The 20,451-nt window shown below is 38.0% G+C and overlaps 1 protein-coding gene across 2 annotated transcripts in view; it reads left to right on the plus strand.

Annotated features, from left to right (window-relative positions):
- Positions 1 to 20,190, plus strand: part of kirrel1a (kirre like nephrin family adhesion molecule 1a) — a 29,577-nt gene extending 9,387 nt beyond the window's left edge. The window contains exons 2-15 of one of the 2 annotated variants that reach the window (XM_026937098.3): positions 4,817 to 4,966; positions 5,831 to 5,980; positions 6,870 to 7,027; positions 7,219 to 7,369; positions 7,656 to 7,761; positions 8,588 to 8,736; positions 9,331 to 9,458; positions 10,286 to 10,412; positions 10,757 to 10,857; positions 12,265 to 12,481; positions 13,542 to 13,649; positions 13,848 to 13,975; positions 15,125 to 15,238; positions 15,745 to 20,190. In XM_026937098.3, coding sequence (XP_026792899.1) covers positions 4,817 to 4,966; positions 5,831 to 5,980; positions 6,870 to 7,027; positions 7,219 to 7,369; positions 7,656 to 7,761; positions 8,588 to 8,736; positions 9,331 to 9,458; positions 10,286 to 10,412; positions 10,757 to 10,857; positions 12,265 to 12,481; positions 13,542 to 13,649; positions 13,848 to 13,975; positions 15,125 to 15,238; positions 15,745 to 16,350 — 2,393 coding nt within the window. In that variant the 3' untranslated portion in view covers positions 16,351 to 20,190. The remainder of the gene's footprint in view (positions 1 to 4,816; positions 4,967 to 5,830; positions 5,981 to 6,869; positions 7,028 to 7,218; positions 7,370 to 7,655; positions 7,762 to 8,587; positions 8,737 to 9,330; positions 9,459 to 10,285; positions 10,413 to 10,756; positions 10,858 to 12,264; positions 12,482 to 13,541; positions 13,650 to 13,847; positions 13,976 to 15,124; positions 15,239 to 15,744) is intronic. The other variant, XM_026937099.3, reaches the window with a different exon arrangement.
- The last annotated feature ends 261 nt before the right edge of the window (positions 20,191 to 20,451 follow it).

Raw genomic sequence — 20,451 nt, forward strand, 5'->3', positions numbered from 1 at the left:
CAGCAAGCACACATATGAGTGTGATGATCAGGTGTCCACATAATTTTGGTCATATAGTGTATGTGGATTGGGCGTGATGAGCACAGCTGAAATTTAATAAACAGCAATAAACCAACATGCATACTTATGAACACCTTTTGGGCTGAATGTGGATGTAAATGTAACTGAAAATAGTGTGTTCTAGTTTGCCCGAGGTTTACGACTCTGGTTCGCACCAGCAGTTCTGGTAAACTGGATTATATATAAAGACCACCCTCGGTGATCATAGATGAGAGGTTGTTTTCTTGGATTGGTCAAGTGATGTGTGTTTAGCTCTTGTGTGGTGTGTAAATGTGGTCAGAGTGGTGTTTGTGCGACTGAGGTTGGAGTGTGTTGCGACCATAGATTTTGTGTGGTCAGGGCACTGGCAGTGTGTTGCAGGCTACTGCTGGTGCCCAGGGATCAGTGACTCAAGAAAATCAGGACACTCTAAATTTGTCACTGCTGCATAACCCACATAATGAAAACTATACAAGCCTTCTCTCTCTATCCCTGCTTACATGAAATCTACGATAGTGTTTAAAATATAATTTATGTCTCTTATCTTTTACTGTTTACCACCCTGTTACCTCAGGCTCATCAATAATTCATGCAGAGATTAAAACATATCCACAAAGCCTTTCAGCACAGTATGGAAAAACATGATCCAGCACGGAGCTAGTGCTATGCTCAAATCATTCATTATTGATATGCCAATTCATTACTCTTGTTCATTCATCATAGTTTTCCAAGCCTATTTAATTAACTGAAATAACTGAATTCACTGTTAGAAATATTGCAGTGTCACGCAACCTTTCAGGAATATACTTTCAGTTAAGTTACAATAGCATTTGGGTTATTGGGTTTAATATTTTAATTTTTTATTTTACTTATTTTTAAAGAATAGATGAGATGAGATAAATGATGAGAATCTACTGAATACTACATTGCATTGTAAATGACATGTAACATTTGATTTGAGTGTCTTAAGCAAATGATGGGCGTTGGAATGTTTTTGTATGCTCCTGAGTCGAATCATGAGTTTAAATCCCAACACTAATTTGAATAGCCATCTGTGGTCGGGAGTCCAAGAGAGAGTAATCGGCCCTTCTCTCTGGGTGAGAAGGATTGCTTTCTTCCCGTCAATCAGAGCGATACTAGCAAATCGTGGAAGATGGCAGTTAGCAATTTCCTCTGAGTGTATTCAGCTGTGCTGTGATATAGCAGTTTCAAAAAGATACAGAGGCTGGCTTCACATGACATGGAGGAAGCATCTAGTAGTTCTCACCCTCCCTGGTTGGTAGCCATCTTGTCATATGGGCAAACTAGCTAGTGATGAAAACTGGGGGAAAAAATTGGGTAAAAATATGTTAAAAGGGAAAAATGGAATGTTTTTGCATTACATTTGGATTTTTATATATTTTTTAGAATAGATTGTTATATTTGATCCATCATGTACTTAACTCCAGAAACTGTAAATGTAATAAAATAGCGAGGTCATTGGGGCAGCAGAAGAGCTATGATTGCACCACAAAACGCTGTGCGCAAAACTGTTTTCAGGCCCAACACTGTTAAGGCACAGCACAAAAAAAAAAACAGACAGACTGATTTCACTTGACGTATATAGGCTTCTTTCTTAGATACAAGAAGCCGAATGGAGCCATCAGATTGACTGCAGAAAAAAAAAGGTTAAATGTTGTTTCGTGCAAAGTTCAAGTGAGCTTTCATGCAAATTCACGACCCTAAAAGCGTGACCAAAAACACAAGAGCTTGCCTTGCCGGTTCTGCAACAACACGGAAGAAATCACATATCACAGACAGAAGAGGTCAAAAGAGTAATACCTAAAACCCCAAATATAGTTTCACTCAACAAATTCATATAATGGTACAGTGCAGTATGTGCAAATAGCAACATATCAATGATGCATGAACATTATATACAAAAACACCTGAAAACTCCTGCTTGATGAGTGAGTAGCACATTCCTAGTTTATTAATCCTGGTAATGTTTAGTCTGTAATTTTGGCTTGTTATTATTAATGATGAAGGAATGTCTGTGTGATTTAGTAATCCACAAATTTCATCTTTATTGAATTCCTTTTTTTGTAATTGAACTTTTTGTATTATTATTGTAACAGGGATCATTGTACCGTGTAATCTTTAGTTTACGAGCTCTACTGGAGAAAGTCGGTAGAGTAACAAGATGTTAAAAGTTGTTCCTCACAGTTTTATTTTACATTATTGAATAAAAAACAAAAACAAACAAAAAAGCAAATACTGTTTTTTAGAGCTGTTCTTTATAAACTGCAATTTAGCCTATTAATCAATTATATGTCAACTGTTTCTCTTTAATAGTTTACTATTAAAATATTTCTATTTTGCAGCCCTAACTATGACATTGATGAATTAGCTGTAGTAGTTAATTCATGAATATATTTTATACAAGCATATGAACACAAGTTCCACGTGGGGGATTAGTGTACATATGTAGGATTTCATGACAAATGATTTATGGTAACATCAGTGCCGCATGCAAAGGCCATTCCACTGTACTGTTATTACAGATCCGAAATATCTTCACATATTATTTCCATTTTAAGGGATTTTCTCATGATCTGTGCAGGAAATTCTGTGTAGTGGTCAATTAGAAATGCACAGACCCTACTTTTTCCATTTACGATACAACTCCAGATTTCAGAGCTTTGTGTATCACTAACCTCAGAGGCATGATATGGTTTAAGATCATTTATGTGCTGTATTTAGGTACAAGGCTGTATCTTGTCGGTCAACGTATTGCATGTTCACAGCTTCCAATGGATCAGATTGGAAAATATGTAAAATCTGGTCTGATACTGATCCAGAGTTTCTGGCCGTACTCAGTAGTAGCTTGGAACATCTCAATAGTGTATTTTTCCACATAAAAAAATTATAGCACTAGAGAGAAAGAGAGAGAGAGAGAAATAGGGTCAGTGTGGGACAGTTGGGCATATGCCAGTTGTTAAGAAAGTGAGAGAGATGGGGACCTACAGAGGAATGCTGGAGGGATAAGAAAAAAAGAGGGAGAGAGCGGACTAGAGGGTTGCTATTTAATGTGATAAATGGGTTGTGACGGCGTGTCTCCAAACCCCCTCCGACCAGAGAGCAAGGCACGAAAATAGAAAGCAACATTGAGTTTAGAAAAATAATAAAGAAAAAAAAAGAGTGTGGGTGATGCAGATGAAACACGCAATAAGATAGACGGAGTATCTTTATTCCTTTTAATGTCTTTCCAAACCATTGACAGTGACTCAGTTTTCCAGCATAACAGATAACAGTAGGGAATCCTCTAAGTGACTTCTCTAAAAGGAAGGAAGGTAGAAAGAAAGCAAGGAAGAAAGGATGAGGAGTCGGAATGGCACTGAGTCTACAAGAAGGGAAAAATGCAAGGGGGAAAATCTTAGTCCTTTTTACTACATTCTTGATATGGGGCCAATTAAAGATGCAGAGTATGAAAGAAAGCTCTTATTGTGACTGGATGCTTCGAGTTCAGGCTGAAGTTTTGTGGGAGTCTTGAATATCTTGTTGCTTGTTGTAAAGAGGGAGGAACCAAGGTGGATATCATGTTCTGTGGTTTAGAAAATGTGTATGGAATGTGGTATCGAGGGACAATTTCGTCAGTCCAGCCCTTCAGATGACTATGCCGGGCTACATTCGCTTTCCAGTGCTTTTAGATATGATTCAGTTATGACAGGTCTGTAATCAGGTTTGTAATTTAGTAGCAATAGCAGTTACTTCTACGTACCCAAGTAGCATTACAGGCTGAACAGAGGTATGTAAAAGCGTTGCTCTTCTCTGTAAGCAGACTTTTAAATCTGTGTCTAGAATATCTTAAAGAGGTAGTTTGTAATTTTTAGAGCCATCTGCTGCATGCAAGGCAAATTGCAGTCGTGATAAATACATTGGCAAAACTTTCGATTTCCCCTTGACCATCTCGCTTTCTAAACATAAGCCTGAAATGAAGAAGCAATAATCACAATAATGCAATAATGCAATAATGCAACAGTTTTTCTAAGGTATCTTAACGTATTATTATTATTATTATTATTATTATTATAAATATAAAAACATGTACAAAATTACAAAGTGCACTTTTAAACATTGCAGATTCCTCTTCAGTGAGTTCTTCTGAAGTGGCATTTGAAAGTGGAACACTCATGTTATATTCAAATACATCAATTACGTCCTAGTTCCTACATCCTGTTCCCTAATTAGTTACATTGCAAACCTTTACAGTCTTGACTGGCATCAGGTTTATTTCATACAGTCTTATTGCAGTCAGTTAAACTCCCATTATGTGATACTGATCTATCTCACTATGTCAAAGTCTCGTCGACTGTCTGTATCTCTTAACTCTTACATCTAGTGCAGCTTCCTCACTTACTTCATTACTAACCTTACAAAGCACACTAGGTTCTTAAAGGCAGCATTAATGGTGTTAATACAATAGTGGGTGTTGCATTCATGTGCTTAAATGTGTGAAGAAATGTTTGTATTGCTGTATCTGAATGTTTTGACCTTGTGGGGACATTTGACTGGTCCTCACAAGGAAAACTGCTTTTTAATGCTGCTGCTTTTATTTAAAAACTAAAAGAGCCAAAAGGTCTCCTTTACATTACTGAGGTTAAGATTAGGGTTAGATTTAGGTGTAGCATAGCATTAATTACCTGCATTAATATTTATGTCCTCAAAAGAACAGTAAGACAAGAGTGTGTGTAAGACTAAAGGCGATGGTATATTAACATGCAGTTCTCTGTTGCAGTGTGGATGGCCCGGTTCTCTCAGGAGCCAGCAGATCAATCGGTGGTTCTGGGCCAAAGAGTGGTCCTGTCCTGCGTGGTCTTCAATTACTCAGGCATTGTGCAGTGGACTAAGGATGGGCTGGCTTTAGGCATTGGAGAAGACCTTCGAGGTTAGTCATATAGTCATATGCATTTCTCTCCCTTTCCTCCTCTCTCTACATTTTTTTTTTACATTATGAACCTTCTTGAAATGTAAAAAAATGTATGATATAGGTTGGTATAGTGCTAAATCCAACCATTTCTCTCTCTCTCTCTGTCTCTCGCTGTCTCTCTCTCTCTCTCTCTCTGGTTGCAATGTTGCTTCAGTGCTTTGCATTCTGTGCCTCACTTGCAAATTTCTACACACACACACACACACACACACACTTATCACGTGTGCAGGTAATAACAAAAAGTGAACACAATGGACATAACACAGACATTATAAGGAGGCACAAATACTCAAAGGTACAGTAAATCAGCTAACATAAGCAGTTTCTGGTGAATGGAGGGGAGTGAATGATGTAATCCACAGCAGTATTTCTGTCATTTCTCCTGCAACAGCAGCTAGAAATGCCTGTCATAACGCTAGAATATTTTATACTGCCTCAGATAACAGCCTTTTCTGCCACCTTGTGGTGACCAGAAACCTGTCAGACATGACAGGGTGTGTGCATGCACATGCAGAATCAGTGTGTTGAGATAAAGTCAGTGAAAATTCAGGCCACTAAAATTCAGGAGTGATTGGAGGACCTGCAGTCACTGTTTTCATATACTACTGTCAGTTAACATCTGTGTGTTCATATGGAGTAGGCACATGGCAAAGTATATTCACAGAGCATAGTTATGTATTTACACCCTCTGATATTTATTATGGTGCTATATGCTTCTCAATTACATTATACCCAGAATATGTATTATCTGCAAAATACACATAAATGCTACTTGTCTTGGCAAAAGAAAAGAGCATAGTCTGTGTGTGTCGTGTGTCTCAGCTTGGCCGAGATACCGTGTGTTGCGACTGGTGGATGTGGGGCAGTACAATTTGGAGATCTCATCGGCCGAACTCTCAGATGACTCTCTCTATGAGTGCCAGGCTACAGAGGCTGCCCTGCGCTCCCGCAGAGCCAAACTCACCGTTCTCAGTAAGTGTGTGTATGTGTGCAAGCGAGAAAGTATGTTGCATTAGGTATATTGCTGAGGAAATATTACACCGGCTTGTTATCTAATAACATACAGATACAGAAGAACAAGATCTTTTGCCATGTAATTTTTTAAAGGTTCTTTTTGTAATGTTTAAAAGTCCTTATAGATCTATACTAATCATGTCATTTCAAAATTGAACAACATAATACAATGCAAATCAAGATTGTAAAGGTTTATGAAATAACTATTTAACTGTGACTATAAAAGAGGCAAGGGTGTAACTGAAGTGTTTAAAATATGAGGTTTCCACATTAAAATGCAACTAGAGCAGAATTCAGTGACGTGCAATCTGCCCAGTGTAATGGTGAAGTTTTGTCCAGCTTAAACTTGACCTATAATAACCAGGTAATCTTAAAGATACATAAAACACATGATTTCCAATATTGACATACTGGAGATCTGGGAGGTTCATTTACCTTTCTGAAGCTAGCACTCTGTCTAAAAGGAAATAATAAAAAAACCTGTCATTTTTTACCTGCCTGTGATTTGTGCTATAAAATGATTGTTTGTGTTGGTTTGGTTTCTGAGATATTGTACTAGTTATATGTCAGTGTTGGCCGACTCTGTGGTGACGTCTCAGTACATTAAACCCCACTCAACTCAAAAGCAACCAAAAAAATCTAACCAGTGTAGCATCATTTGTTTATGCTGATTGCCATCACACTCAGTCAGTGACTTACATTTTATACATAACAGTATAATATATGTATATATCATCTAACTGGTACAACAAAAAATTTACTACACAAATCTTGCATGTATTGTGCATGACGTATAGTCTATGTAGAGCGTGTGTTCACTGCATGATTCCTCTGTGTGTTCATGCAGTTCCCCCTGATGAGCCGGTTATTGACGGCTCCCCAGAGATCCTTCTCACTGCAGGGGTTTCCTACAACTTGAGCTGCGTGACGCGTGGAGCCAAACCCCCTGCAGTTATAGAATGGCAAAAAGACGGGCTGCCTGTAGAGGGGGCAGTCAGTACAACGGTAAGACATGCACATTTTAACCCATTTCACTCAGATCTGTTTGTTTCCTGGACTGCCATAAAGCTTCAATAGTCCATGAAAATCCAAGTTTATTCCAAAAAAAAAAAATAGAATTAGCCAACAGGATTTCTCAATCACATGTGTTCTGCTCTACACTCTCTCTGTCTCTCTGTCTCTCTCTCTCTGTGTAGGAGGTGCTACCTGATAGGAAGCGAGTAACCACGCGCAGCTTCCTGCCCGTTGTCCCAGTGGACACAGACACAGGAAAGAACTTCACATGCGTGGCCACCAACCTGGCTGCGCCCTTCGGCAAACGTACCGCCGTCACCCTCAATGTGCACCGTGAGTTTCTACACATTCAGCATTCTCACACATGTTCCTCTGGCTTTTCTATGTGGAACTTTACTATTAATGGTTTCTTAGTAGTACTCAGTAGTACAGATTGGGTATTGCTGTGGCCTATAAATTCCAGCAACTATCTATGTCAAATAAAGAACCTCATACTTCATATATTTGTGCATTGTTTGTGACATTAACATTAAGGATATAGTAGTATTAGTATAGTAGTATGGCTTAAAATGCACTGTGTCTTTTTTTGATTTCATTATAATATTCCTGATGTGAGCAGATCCTCCTGTGGTGGTGTTATCCATTGAACCACGCTCTGTGCTGGAAGGAGAGAGAGTGACATTCACCTGCCAAGCCACTGCCAACCCCCCAGTTATGGGCTACAAGTATGTGTGTCTCTAACTCTCCTGGTGTTTATATTGGTGGTTTAATAACCATCAGATCACAAATATCACAAATACTGTATAGTTATGCATATTGATAATTTTAAAAAATTGTGTTGGATTCAAAAGAAAATGTCACCATTCTTTTAACAGCAATAATAAAGGGAGGACATTGGGTTTGGGAAAAGTCTTTCATGTCAAAGAAAAAATAGGGATAATTAGGAATGGCCAATCAGTGTTATTATGATTATTACAATTAGAGTTGATTCACTGGTGAGTTTTACGCTGCTGTTTTTTGTTTTAACATGTGCTGTGGGTTTCTGTTGGTGGTTCATCAAATCACAGGTTTTTACCTGATCTAAAATGAGATGCAGTCTGGCTGTGTGACATTTTCGTTTTGCCAGCTAATCGAATTTTTTATTGTTTATATTATGTGTTATTTGTTCTCACTTGCTAGAACAAAAAAAAAAAAAATTTAAAGGAAGCTGCAGATTAAGGCAGTGTGATGTATGATGTCCACACTGTGAGCTATTCAGTTGAAAGATGTCTTTGTTTTGAAATAGAATGTATGGAAGGTCTAAATCTAAAATGCCTGGTTCAGTACTGGCTTAGAGCTGCTATCTTTATCCGAGGAACGCATAAGCAGGCAGTGCAAGGTGCAATACAGTGTGACAGAAATGAAGGCAAATGTAGCCCAAAATAGAGAGGCACACAGTATTCTTTGGGTAATAAAACATAAAAAAAGGCTATTTCACTGACTTCCATTTAGCATATTTCTTTGTGTTTCTCATTGTTGGTCTTCATCTTGTCACACTTTTCTCTTCGCCAGATGGGCTAAGGGCGGAGTGGTCATCCAGGGTGCGAGAGAGAGTGTGTTTGTCACTAAAGCTGACCACTCTTTTTTCACCGAGCCTGTTTCTTGCCTAGTGTTCAACGCTGTGGGGAGCACCAACGTCAGCATACTAGTGGATGTCCACTGTAAGAAGCAGTTTGAAACCTAATTCTAATTTAATTTACAGCCATTATATATTTACAAAAATATCTGTTTAAAAGGATGACATGAATTAGTCCAACTAATGAATTAGTTAAAAACATCAGTGATGGGATGGTGTGATGGTGTTACCATTCCAAAGTTGATTATTTACCTATAAAAGGACATCCTTGAGTGTTTTATTCCTCATGTACCACAGCAATTTGCAGACGATTTATGAATATTATTTTATTCATTTAATAATATGTACATTGAATACTGTGGAACATCCAAACAAGTTAGTTCCTGTTATCGCTTAAGTTATATCAGCTCATTCCCACAGTCACTCCCTTACCAGCCTCTCTTTTTTCTCTTCTTAATGTTAATAAGAAGGAAAAAAATGCAGTTTGTCACATAACTGAGAAGGCGCAGAAAGTTTTCTTTCCCTTTCCCTGTGGCAGAAAATTTACAGGAACAGCTTTACCTCAAACTATTGCCATTGAACGAAGGCTTTTTACATAAATGTTCATAAAAGTTACAGCAGACATATAGAATCTACACAAGTAGTTTGCTACAATTTTTTCTTTTTCCTTTCCATAAAGTTGGTCCTATCTTGGTGGTAGAGCCAAAGCCAGTGACAGTGGACATCGATTCTGATGTCACGTTGAACTGCAAGTGGGCAGGCAACCCCCCTCTCACCCTCACATGGACAAAGAAGGGGTCCAGCATGGTAAGCAGTCTGACCCAGACTACTCTGAAAACTGTAGTTTTCCTTTCTTTCTCTGTCATCTGCCCTTTTCTTTCATTCTGACACTGTTATTCAGAATAGCTCCCTCCCTCCATACACCTGCTTACGATTTCTCCATTTCATTTCTCTTCACTGCAAAAAACTGCCATCTTAGCAAGTGAAAATATCTTGAATATAGTCAAATTTATCTAGTATTTCCTACTATAAGAGTACAGTGAACCAAATATAAGATTATTAAACCTATTTCGAGACATTTTTATTCATTTAAGTTTTACATTTTCTTATTCTATTGGCAGATAATATTGCTTTTATGTAGAAATAAATGCTTAAGAACAGCAAAATAATCTGTCAAGACTATCAGCTGTGTACAAGACTACAAGACTATTGGAATTACTTAAAAAAAGTCTAGAAATAGGTTTAATAATCTATTATAATAATATTTGGTTTATGGTAATCTTATAATAGGAAATACCAGATAGATTTGACTATATTCAAGATATTTTCACTTGCTAAGATGTCATTGTTTGCAGTGTTTAATCCTCCTCCTGCGTGTCTGCTTTCAACATATTCTCTTTGTTGACTCTCGAGAGTGGGTTCATCCATCTGACATGAATTGCTGCTTCCTGGTGTGCTGCAAAATAAAACTGTGCACTCTCGCTCTCCTGTGCTCTCCATGCTCGTTTGTTTTTTCAGTTATTAACTCAGAAGTTTCATGTTGTTGGGGTTGTAAAGGTGCTACAGCTTTGTTGCCTTTATTGTAATGACATTTATTTTTACAAGATATAACCCTTTCCTTTGTCTTTTTCTAGGTGCTGAGTAACAATAACCAGCTCTATTTGAAGTCAGTGAGCCAGGCTGATGCTGGCCAATATGTGTGTAAGGCCATAGTGCCCAGGATTGGAGTGGGAGAAACAGAGGTCACTCTCACTGTCAATGGTCAGTAACTGAGCCAGAAAGTATGAAAACATAATTAAATAGGAGACTGAAACTCTATTAGCATGCATGAATAATTTGATAGCAGATACACCAGGCTATGAGCTTCATATAAATGATAAAGAATAAATGAATATTAAATAAGCAGTAAGAAGCAGTACGAAGCTTGTGCTGGTTAGTCTTTTCTCATGATTAGAAATACTGTTCTGTAATACACCACTCTATGAAGTGCTTTTATATCAAGTCACAGGGCCATAACTTGGTGTTAAGACATTGAATTACAGTAATTACGCAATTAATTTTGCCCAAGAAAGCAAAAAAAACAAGTAAGGCTCCTCTCTGTGCAGGTCCCCCCATTATATCCAGTGAGCCAGTCCAGTACGCAGTCAGAGGAGAGAGAGGCGAGGTCAAGTGTTACATCGCCAGCACTCCTCCACCGGACAAGATTGTAAGTGTCTGGATAAATAGCTTTTTTCATAGTTATCTAATGGAGAATGTAGAAGTTGTGTAGACGTTGTGTATGTTCTGAAGTTGTGCATGTTTTAAATGTGTGAAAGCATGCTACAGCATAAACTTCCTCTAACCTTCAGATTCTTCAAAATAACCAATTTGAATATCACTTTTAGCCCTGACCCATTTGGTCAGGAAGTTCCAACAGGAAATAACACAACATGCCTTAGGGTAACCTTGGCTTAAAATTTATAGTGACACAAAAAACTCTTTTATTATTATTAGTATATAACGTTGTGTATTTTGAGCTAGCATGGCTGGATGTTACAGATAGTATCAGAAGTTCAAAAAGTCCATGTAAGCAACATTAATAATGAACGAATGTCAGACCTCAACGAGCAAACCAAGCTTTTGCTCTCTGCATAGTTGATTTAACTGTAACTCAGCACTATCCATTTAGAGCTCTCTTCTGTCTGAATGACTGTAATGTAGAATGACTGGCAGCCAAAGCCCTAATGCAGCTCTGAATAGAGATTTATGAAATATGAAACACAGCAGCAGAGCATTTGTTCCCTCATTCCTGGTTTGTGTGTACTGCTGGGTTGTGCAGTAAATGGAGCCTTATTGTGAACATGTGGAGTTATGCATTTTTTAAACAAGTTCATAGTTCAGTATGAATAATACACCACCTTTCAGTGGAGTTTAAAGAAGTGTGATGCTTTCTCACCAAGCATCTATTTCTAAGACCCTTGTTTCAGCATAGAAAAGCTATTTAGGTAATTGACGTGCATTGTGTGTGAAGGACAAGTGTGTGAATGTGAGAGGCTGGTATCGAGAATACAGAAATATTAAGAATACAGGCAAATTATTCTTACTTACAGGGTTCACACACAAAGAAATAGCAATTGTTTAAAAGTAATAGCTATCACAAAAGAAAATAGCAAGTGCTTAAAATGCTAGAGAGAACATTGAACATGGAACATATCATAGAATAAGCGTGATATAATCTATTGTTTGCTTTAAAAAACATTCCATCATCTGCTGTGCAGACATTGAAATTCTCCACAATTACACCCACACAGAATATCCACTCTTTATATTACCTGCCTAGAAAATTAGGCCTTGTTCAGTGAACGGTATTTCATGTGTACCATTCATTCTTGAAAATTCTTGAATATCCTGGATTTAGAAGATTTTAAAGCCTCGGTATTGTGTTATGAATCTTATAACAAAATAGGCAAGAAAGCTATCACTTAGGTGTGATATGTGTGCTGTAATAAAAATAATACATTTTAGGTCTTTGATGGAATCTTCATGACATTATATTCTAGACACATAAATAAGTATATAATTATTGATTTGCGTTTGTAAAAAATGTATCACTCCCTTTCTGCGTTCGTTTCAGGTGTGGGCGTGGAAGGAGAACGTGTGGGACAAAGAGAAGGGGACTCTACCAGAACGCTACACTGTGGAACAGAGTAAGCCGTCCTCTGATGGAGGAGCAGTGCTGTCTACTCTCACCATCAACAATGTCATGGAGTCTGACTTCCAATCCACCTACAACTGCACGGCCTGGAACGCATTCGGCCCAGGAACCATGATCATCACTCTGGAAGAGACCGGTGAGTTTACATGCATATGATTATTATTTTTATTACTTTAACTGCATGCTTACAAGAGCTTTGAGAGAGTTCCCCTTCTGTCTGTAAAGGGCATACATTGTCACCTAGTGTACAAGTTTTTAAAGTTCAGTTTTGATAATGGGAAAAAAAATCTTAATATTAAACTATATTTTTCAATAATTATTATATGCATTTCCTGAAGTTCAGTTTTAACTGTGAATAATATTTAGAACCCTGAACAAAACAAAAGGTTTATATACTGGTGTTTTATATTTTATAAATGATCAAGAATAACTGAAATATAATTTTGAGCATTTGACATACAACTTTAACAGTCAACAGAAAGGATATGCATGTGGAAAACCTGAGATTTAAATTAAGTATTAATCTAAACTGAATAGAAATCTACCTTGTAAACAAAATATAAACACAGATTTTTGGTCATAAATACCAATATATCTACTGTTCCACTGCTCGGATATCTGATTTAAGAAAACCGAACGAATTCCACACTGCAGATGATGTGTAACTTTTTTTCTTCTTCTTCTGAGGAGTTTTTTTTCTACACTAGGGACCTTTTCTGTGTATAATTTTAAAGTAACAGTTTAAAATTATACCCTAACCCTGGCTAACTAGGTATCTCTTCTTGTAACACTGATTAGCGCTGACTCTGTGCCTAGGAGTGCATGGTTACATTTTCTTTCCTTCTGTTTGTGGAGAAAGATATATATTGCCACCTAGTGGAGCAAAATAGAATGTATAAAGATCAGACACTGATTTAAGGAAACTGAACTAATTCCACTTTACTTTTGTTGCTGGTACTGAATTAAGGGTATTATCAATACTTTATTATCAATTAATTATAAATACTGAATACTATATTTGATTTTGATGTTGTTATTATTATATCACCCAAGTCTAGTATCATAGTTTTCATGCTTAGACAATTTGTTTAAATATTAAGATAATAACTCCTTTGTGCAGTAGCGCAGTTTGAAACACGTATTCAGCTCCTGGTTACTTGCAGATGTTTAACCTGAACCTCTCATTTCTCTCACAGAAATTGTCCCAGTTGGTATCATTGCAGGCAGCACTGTAGGCTGCTCTATTCTGCTGTTGCTCTGTCTGCTGGCATTAGTCCTGTTCCTATATCGTCAACGGAAAGGAAGTAAGAAAACATGCACACACACACATTTTTACTGGCTTAATAAAATTATTATTCACTGCACCAGTGGTTAAAGTGTGTATTAATAAAGGCATATATTTCTCCTACAACCCACAATCACGATGCAGAGCCGCAAATGTGTTGATTTTCAGGACAGCTGTGTAAGAAATGTATAAAATTGTGTATCTGTTTTATTCCCAGGTCGCCGTGGGGTCACTCTTGGTAAGCCAGACATCAAGGTGGAGACAATAAATAAAGAAACCCACAGCTTAGAGGAAGACTCAGCCAGCGTCTCCACAGCAAGCCGCATGGTCAAGGCTATGTACTCGGTGAGTCAGTATTTTCGAATATGCAAGGGAGTCTTTCATATCTGAATTTTTGGTTCGTGACTGCATGAAGGTTATGAGTGCTTTGTTCATGGGTAGCTGTTGGTGCACTACATCATTACACAGTGTACACTGTGGTATAGCTACAAGTCTAAAAGCTAATCAACAGACAGTCTATGTTACCAGATGCAGTTTTGTGAAAACATATCAAGGCTATCTGTCTCACTGCTAACACAAATGTGTAAACCATTCAGTGCTGAGAAACGAAGATAACTATTCCTTCATGTCAGTGACCTGGAACTGACCTGCATATCTTGGCATATCTCATACAGCTGTGGTTGAGCTTTGAACGGTAAACAGCAAATGAGGTCACATTTAGGTTTGATTAAACTATAATTACAGTCGCAAATAATAAAATGTGAAACAGAAACGCTGTCTCTGTGTCTATATGAAAACTGACCTTTTGTGCTGTCAGTAGTAGTATTCTTTGATAAAAGTAAAGAAACAACACACCTTCATCCCTGAACATAAATCACAGAGGTAACCTAAGTGTCCCATCATATATTCATCACGGTATCTGGATGTGCCTCAGGGGTGCACTGACAGGATATTTTGACAGGCCAGGGATATTACAACCTGCAGAAATGTGACATTTAACCTTATATCAGAAGAGATATGAATTTGCAACTTTCTGGTTGTTGTATAACTCAGACTTCTCTGGCAGGCTTGCAATTCCTTTATGTATAAATGCATTGTAAACGTGATTTGTGGTCACAATGCTTTTTTTTATACCAGTGTAACATCAATACTCCTAAATACTAACTAGGGATACCATAAAACCTTTGGCCATTGTGTTGCTTCTAAAACTCAGCCAATGAAAATAACTGTTTGAATCATTATTCATGTTCTTGACCATTAACATGTCATCTTGAAACCTCCCTCCACACTAAACTGCACTACAACAGTCAAAAAGTCTTACTCCCTGTATTTCATCTAAAGTATTATGCAAAAAACTGAATTTAATCCTCTTTTCTTTCTCAACTTCCCTCTCCTCCTGTTTTATCTTCGTCCTCCTCTTTCTCTTAACCCATTTTTCCCCCTCTTGTGTTGCTTCTGCCTCCCCTCTTGGTTGGTTTGTCGTTTATTGTTTAGTTTTTGCCCTCTGTGACCCTTTCTCCCTCCTCTCAGCCTTTTAAAGATGACATTGATATCAAACCGGACCTGCGCAGTGACACCTTGGACACGCGTCAGGACTATGAGATCAAGGTGAGTGAGATACACACACAAGCTCACTCTCGCACGCACACAAGCTGTTTGTCCTTAGGTGCAGCATATGTACATGTATATGTATTGCTTAACATGTTTATCAGTGGATCTTACATTGTATGAGTACCATCATTATTCACAAAATAGGTAATAAAATAAAATAAAAATGATTTTCATTGGCAACAGCAAAACCTGAAAAAAGTGCAGAATAGTTTTTTTTTCCAAAAAGAAAAAAGAAAGAGTTGTAGCAAAACTTGGAATTTTTCTTCTGGCTCTTTTCAAACTGTTTTGCTTGTCATTTTGCCATAATTTTTGGATTGTTTCCATGTGGCAGATTCACATAAGAAGGAAAAAGAAAAACCTTCTTTGAAATCATTTTTGTTTTTCCTTTCTACGCAGAAACCATAGGGTATGCAAACTTTTGCACTCTGTGTATGCACCCACAGAAGATGAACCCACGTTTTATTACTTTGCACACTCACACTTATTTTTCTTTCTTTTGACAGGACCCAACAAATGGCTATTACAACGTGCGGGCTTCCACCCATGACGAGGGCCGTCCTGCCTCCCGCTCCATGCACTACTCTGACTATCGGACCGCCACTGCACCAGGCGGCGCTGCAACTGTTAGTGGTAGCTCAGGCACTGGAGCTACAGCAGGTCCTGGAACGCCGAGCAGCTTGGCTCCTGGGTCACGAGCTGGCTGCTATGACCCTAGACCTCCTTCCAGGCTCAGCTATGCCCAGTTCAACACCTTCAGCAGACCAAGTCAGTCTCAGCAGCCTCCGCCCAGCTCCGGGCCTCAGACAGGCGACTTTCCAGCTGAATGCAGTCTCCTAGACTCGACACCACAGTTACCATACGAGAACTACAGCTACCCATCGCACTACCCTACGTATCGTCTTGGCTTTGCTCCTCCCAGCCTCGCTCCATTAGAAAGCGGCGCAGCATATGAGATGTACAGCGTGGGGCAAAGTGTAAGCGTCGGAGGCACTGCTGCACCCCCGGAGAGTGGACTCGGGAAGTATGGTAGCTCCACACGTTTTTCCTACACCTCGCAGCATTCCGACTATTCCCACCGACACACACAGAGGATGCAGACGCACGTGTGAAGGAGGAGCATAATGCCACACTGCGCTGCTCTTCCTCACTTCAGCACACACACTTGACCACATGCTCACAAACATACACAGGAGGAAGTTGTAAAGAAAGGGAGAATGAGTGGTAGGAATCAGATCAGAAAGCACAGAAGAGAGAGTGGGAGGGAAATTGAGAGATGAGGGAATTCTCTTTTCAGCTTTTTCTGCTTATTTCCTCAGCTCGAGGAGCTGATAGCGAAAGTCACAATCAAGATGAAAAAAAGTAGCATTAATGAAGGATCTAAGATCTTCAAAATTCTGACTGTATAGGTGTGAATATCTTGGAGTTAGCATGGCCACAGACACATCTTGAGAACTGATGAAAGCTTCTGTGTCTGTCTGTGACAAAAACTACATGGCAGCGGTGGTCATGGAAGACTTTTGTATGAATTCTTGTTAATGGCTTCTTCAACTCGTCTCCACACCTTTACAAGGCAAATACAAGAAAGCAATATAACAGAGATTACACCTACAGTAGACTTACAGTGGTTCAATGATGAGTCCTAAACAGTCTTACAGAATTTTATTAATTCCTCACAATCAACCATGAGCAAAGCACCAAACAAAGCACAACACTATATGACCATATATCCTTGGTTACCAAAGCATTAGGGGTGTAACGATACGGCACATCATATTCTATCATTCGATACGAGGCTCTCGATTCGATATGTCAGTACTTTCAACAGGCTGCCTAGTCTTAGTTCAGTTCAGTTCAGTTTTCTGCTAAGCATTCTGTTTTTCATGAGCTAATACGCTAGCATACTAGCATATTAGCTCAAGGAAAGCAGCCATGGCTACCATCAACAGCAAGCAGGAACTGGAAAATTCCTACAAATCTGTAAGTCCTGTTGTTCAGGAGCACTTTGGATTCCCAGTGACTTAAAACTCTGATGACCAGTGACCTAAAGCTTCTGTGTCGGTTGGTAGAACTAGATGAAAACACGCAGCAACGCACACACACACACACATCTCTCTGCTGATTTAGTACAGGTTACAGAAAATCACAGCAGAGTTTGGGAGCTGCAGATATGAGACCCTGCTTGGTAATGGAGAACGCAGGATTCAAAAACATGTTTGCGCTACAGAGAGCTGTGTGACACTGAGTGCACAACTATCCAACAGCAGAATTTGAAATTTAAAAAAAAAAAAAAACTGTGCTTCAGAGAAACTAGAGCTAATGTTTAATTAGACATTTAATTTTATTACATCCTCATGCACAGTTTTTGTTTTTTTATATGCTGCTACGAGTCTGAATGGATCACACAAACACTGTCATTGTTGCATTTCAGTTATTGTACTTTTATAATGTTTTAATCAGTGGAAAATGGAAACCTAAGACACATATTCAGACAATGCTTATTTTCACTGTATTGAAAATGTATTGCATCGAGACACCACCGTATCAAAATCGTGTCAGATTTGAATTCTCTGTGTAGTTACACCCCTACAAAGTATGTGTGATCAATTGGACACTAGGTGATGAAAGGTCAATACACTTACCTGCTTTACCTGTTAATTAGTATCTAGTCGGTATTCTAGATTGCTAAGCTACCTCATGAAGTGGGCTACAAGCCTTATCATTTAGAACAATTATAGGTACAAAAAAATATGTGGTTCAGTTACCTTTTATTACAAAGTTGTCTCTGGCAGAATGCTTTCATTCTCATTAATGAAGTTGCAACTCGTATCATTGAATTAAAGCACTTTTGAACATTTTTGTTGATATAAAAATAGACGCATAAGGAAGGAAAAGAGACCAGTTCAGGAAGCCATCAGCCATGGCCAATGACAGCTATTTTTCTTTCTTTCACTCGTTCTCTCCTTCTTTCTTTTACTTTTCATGATGGGACAAACCATTGGGTTGGCACATCAGTTGGTGGAGTATATAGTGGGATGTGCAAAGGGGCATCATAGTAAACCATATATTTTTTCAAATTGTTTTTACATGGCGATTAGTTGATCTTCGAGCACATACAGTATAGCTGCGTATATATACAGTATATGTGTGTCTATATATATATATATATATATATATATATATATATATATATATATATATATATATAATATGTGTCTGAGTTCCCCACTCGTTTCCATGGTGCTTTGTAGTGGGGTCATTGTTTGCACTGCATTCCAGTATTCTAGCATAGATTATTACCCTTATAATCTACCTGTAATCTCTCATTTGCACACTAGGCTAGAGTGTTTTGACTAGTCCCGAAATACAGAATTATTTTTTTTCTCTCATATTTCTGTAAAGAATTGTGGACCAAAGGTTCATCGTTAGAGTGTCAGTCTTTATTTAGGTGATATTCACCTCAACAAACAAGGAAATATGCAGATTTGTTTGTGTTTGTTGTTTCTGGACTCAACAGTAATAACGGTGACAAAAAAGGTATTTTGAAGGGTATGGGACTGCAAAAGATTAAAAAAATTTATGACCCAGCCTTAGGTACACATACTGATCTTAGATCAGGCTGCTATGTCATCACCTTGTTGTAAGTCATCATAATGAACCAAGTGGAGCTGATCTTGTTGTCAGTTCTTGGATGGATTTCTTGACAGTTTTGGGTTCCCAGGGTCTATCCCAGAGAACAGAATGTTTATACATATATATAATTATGTGAAGTTTATCAATACCTAATACATTGGGGACTGTTCCCACACACGATATCACAAAGACACACCTGCTACTTGTGCCAAACACAGACACCTAAGTTGGAGGAAGCATTTTTTTTTTTTTTTGACCAGTAAAAGTCAGACTTGGTCTATGGATATGAAACCAGACAGGTTTTGAAGGATGTAAACATCATGATCATGTCGATGGTGAAAATGAAGACAATCCGTCTCATAATGGTTCTCCATCACGGAACAGTGAGGTACTGTCTACACCTGTCATCTGAGTTTCAATGCCTTTCAATTGAAGGAGTCTTGTAAATACTTTCCCATGTGTTACTCCTATTTCAAGTATTATTTTATATCATTCAGTGTGATGCACTCTTTAAATGCAGTATTGTTACATTTCAACAGTGTAAGGGAAAATTGGCAGAAGGACTAAGGTTTGGCAATGGATTTTAAAGATTTTATGACCTGAGGTAAAAAAAACAAAAAAAAAAAAAAATAATGAGCTTTGTTCGTTATACTTGGCTGGAGTCTAGTGCGGTGCCAAAGAGCATTCAACAGAACAAGATGCTCATCATCAACAGATAGCACCTTTATACCTGCCTGTGCTGCCCATTAGTATGTCCTTATGGTACATTTGGTTACTTTGCGCAGTTGACAGAGAAAGAAGTGTCTGGGAGGTATGACCTAACCTACGTTTGAGGACATGACCTTCCTCCAGCTTCCTTCTCAAAGGACTGAAGCTCCATGAGGACTAAAAGAGGGATATATGAATATGTGTGTTGATTTTAAAAAAAGAGTGGCCTTAGGAAAACATGACTTTTATAATCCAACACTTTATATGCCAATTTAAGGCTGGAGGAGAATGATGTGTGCGTGTGTGTGTGAGTGTGTGTGTATCTCTTTGTGTACAAATATCTTTATGTAATCCTTTACTTCCCTAAAGTTCCTGCTCCAATACTTTTATTCTGCTGGTAGGACTGTATCCTGTATACTTGTGTCTTAGAAAGCAAATGTTGACCTTACTGTACTGTTCTTCATAGTTGAAGCATTCTACAGATGTACAACAGAAGTTAATGAATTTTCATTTTTTTTATTTCATTATCTTTTTTTCCCAATATTTTTTTAAAAATGTTATGTAATTATTTTTTCACAGTATATCAAATAAAAGCACTGTTTTTATAAGAATGGATGATGAGAGTTGTTTTATATCTGTGGTAACAAATTTGAAAGTATCTTGGGTCACAAAATATTTAGTGTATTTATGGTGTACTCTGTAAGTACAAGACTTGTACACTGATCATTTTTGTTTTTTTATTTTGTTTTACAGCACCCTAGTGTTAAAACAATCTTCATGAAGTTAAACTTTGGAATGTTAGCATTTTACTTACTGTAAACCATAGAGGGTACAGCTCTCTACAAATACTGCCCCCTACACATACGTTTCAC

This window comes from Pangasianodon hypophthalmus, chromosome 4, assembly GCF_027358585.1.
Source record: "Pangasianodon hypophthalmus isolate fPanHyp1 chromosome 4, fPanHyp1.pri, whole genome shotgun sequence".
NCBI classification, from domain to species: Eukaryota; Metazoa; Chordata; class Actinopteri; order Siluriformes; family Pangasiidae; genus Pangasianodon; species Pangasianodon hypophthalmus.